Here is a 1824-nt window from a genome sequence, read left to right on the forward strand (position 1 = left end):
TATCCTTCTAAGGTTTTCTTGCTGAAGATTTGTGTTATGAATTCTGATGTATCCCAGGAGAAAGTTACTAACCCTCTATTTGAGAGGAGGCCTAAGCAATTCGGTATTGGTGGAGCATTGCCTCCTAAGAAGGATCTCACTCGCTACATCAAATGGCCCAAATCTATCCGTCTTCAAAGGCAGAAGAGGATCCTTAAGCAGAGGTTGAAGGTCCCACCAGCTCTTAACCAATTTACCAAGACTCTTGACAAGAATCTTGGTATGTCTTCTTCAAACACCATTCATTGTTTTGGACTTGCTGCTGTTAGTTTTTTGTTATTGAAACATTTGCCAGTTTCTGGCAACTTTATTGAGACGAACGACTTTGGGTATGTTTTGTATATTTTCTCTCTTAATTCAGTGCCTGACTATATTCTGTATTGATGATGATTGCAGCCACCAACCTCTTTAAGGTCCTTCTTAAGTATAGGCCAGAAGACAAAGCTGCCAAGAAAGAGCGTCTTCTCAAGAAAGCTCAAGCTGAAGCTGAGGGAAAGCCTTCCGAGTCTAAGAAGCCCATTGTTGTCAAATATGGCCTCAACCATGTGACCTACCTCATTGAGCAGAACAAGGCTCAACTTGTTGTCATCGCTCATGATGTCGACCCCATTGAGTTGGTTGTCTGGTTGCCTGCTCTTTGCAGGAAGATGGAAGTCCCGTACTGCATTGTCAAGGGCAAATCTCGTCTTGGAGCGGTATGTGTTGTTGTACGTCTCTCTGGTGGTGTTAGCATGGAGAGTTTTATCTTAATTTCTCTGTCTCTTTACTTTTTCAGGTTGTCCACCAAAAGACTGCTGCTTGCTTGTGTTTGACCACTGTCAAGAACGAGGACAAGCTAGAGTTCAGCAAAATCCTTGAGGCTATCAAGGTAATAATAGTTTCTTCCGACAAATAGAACAGAAATTTGACAGCGAAACATATATACTCTTGTGAAATTTGACACTTGGTTTTTTTTTTTTTTGGGGGTCTATAGGCTAACTTCAACGACAAGTTCGAGGAGTACAGGAAGAAATGGGGAGGAGGCATAATGGGATCCAAGTCTCAGGCTAAGACCAAGGCCAAGGAAAGAGTGCTTGCGAAGGAGGCAGCACAAAGGATGACTTGAGAGGATTGCTTTGTGTGTGTGCCTTTTTTTGGCTCGGATTCGTAAAACTTAATAGAGCTTTTTTGTTTCGCCGTCTCTTGAAATACTCTCTTTTTAGCTGAACTCTTGTTTTTTTATCAATGTTGGCACTCTCAGTTTCAATGTTTTCCAAGATCCTTTTTCTTTTGGTCTGTCAACCACTTAAGAAATTTTTCTGCCAAGTAGATACTACTTGTATTCGTAACTTTTGTCTTTTGGAAATTTGGAATCATTAAACAAAACAGTGAGATTTACACGAAATTGTAATTATTAGCCGAGTGAGACCAAAGGGGGGGGAAAAAAAAAGAGGATTTCACCAAAAAAAAAAAGATAACAGCAAGTGGGCTGATAATGGGTAAAAAGAAAGCAAGTGGGCTGATTTAAGTCAGGCCCTGTTTAAATCATATATTTGAGACCCAGGTTCCCGTCGTATGTGTTTTTTCGGAAATTTGACCCTTAACTAATTTTTGATATTTCGGTTCACTTGAACGATTTTGGTCGACTAGGATAATAGAGAGATTCATCTGAGTGCGTGTGTTTGTGATTTGGAGGGAATCGGAGGGTGAGGGTTAACGGGCATGGAAGCCATTGATTCAAGCGCAGAGCTCGAGCTCTACACCATCCCTGCTCAATCCAGTATGTCTTTTTTTTTTTTTTTTTTT

At 40.8% G+C, this 1824-nt stretch overlaps 2 protein-coding genes across 2 annotated transcripts in view; both read left to right on the top strand.

Moving 5' to 3' along the window:
* Positions 7 to 1347, top strand: LOC104783351 (60S ribosomal protein L7a-1-like). The gene is made up of 4 exons (XM_010508497.2): positions 7 to 259; positions 436 to 734; positions 815 to 907; positions 1013 to 1347. The coding sequence occupies exons 1-4, from the start codon at positions 37 to 39 to the stop codon at positions 1142 to 1144; spliced, it is 747 nt and encodes a 248-aa protein (XP_010506799.1). The 5' UTR covers positions 7 to 36; the 3' UTR covers positions 1145 to 1347.
* The window catches only part of LOC104783353 (SWI/SNF complex subunit SWI3A), a 3100-nt gene continuing 2873 nt past the window's right edge, over positions 1598 to 1824 (top strand). Inside the window, exon 1 of the mRNA XM_010508501.2 lies at positions 1598 to 1798. Within this exon, the coding sequence (XP_010506803.1) occupies positions 1741 to 1798 (58 nt within the window). The 5' untranslated portion in view covers positions 1598 to 1740. The remainder of the gene's footprint in view (positions 1799 to 1824) is intronic.

The sequence above is a fragment of the Camelina sativa genome, chromosome 4 (assembly GCF_000633955.1).
Source record: "Camelina sativa cultivar DH55 chromosome 4, Cs, whole genome shotgun sequence".
NCBI lineage: Eukaryota > Viridiplantae > Streptophyta > Magnoliopsida > Brassicales > Brassicaceae > Camelina > Camelina sativa.

Excerpts from the sequence above, each read along its gene's own strand:
- LOC104783351 (XM_010508497.2), top strand. The coding sequence starts at position 37 with ATGAATTCTGATGTATCCCAGGAGAAAGTTACTAACCCTCTATTTGAG. Across the intron at positions 735-814 it reads GCAAATCTCGTCTTGGAGCG|GTTGTCCACCAAAAGACTGC; the intron begins GTATGTGTTGTT and ends TTACTTTTTCAG. Across the intron at positions 908-1,012 it reads AAATCCTTGAGGCTATCAAG|GCTAACTTCAACGACAAGTT; the intron begins GTAATAATAGTT and ends GGGGGTCTATAG.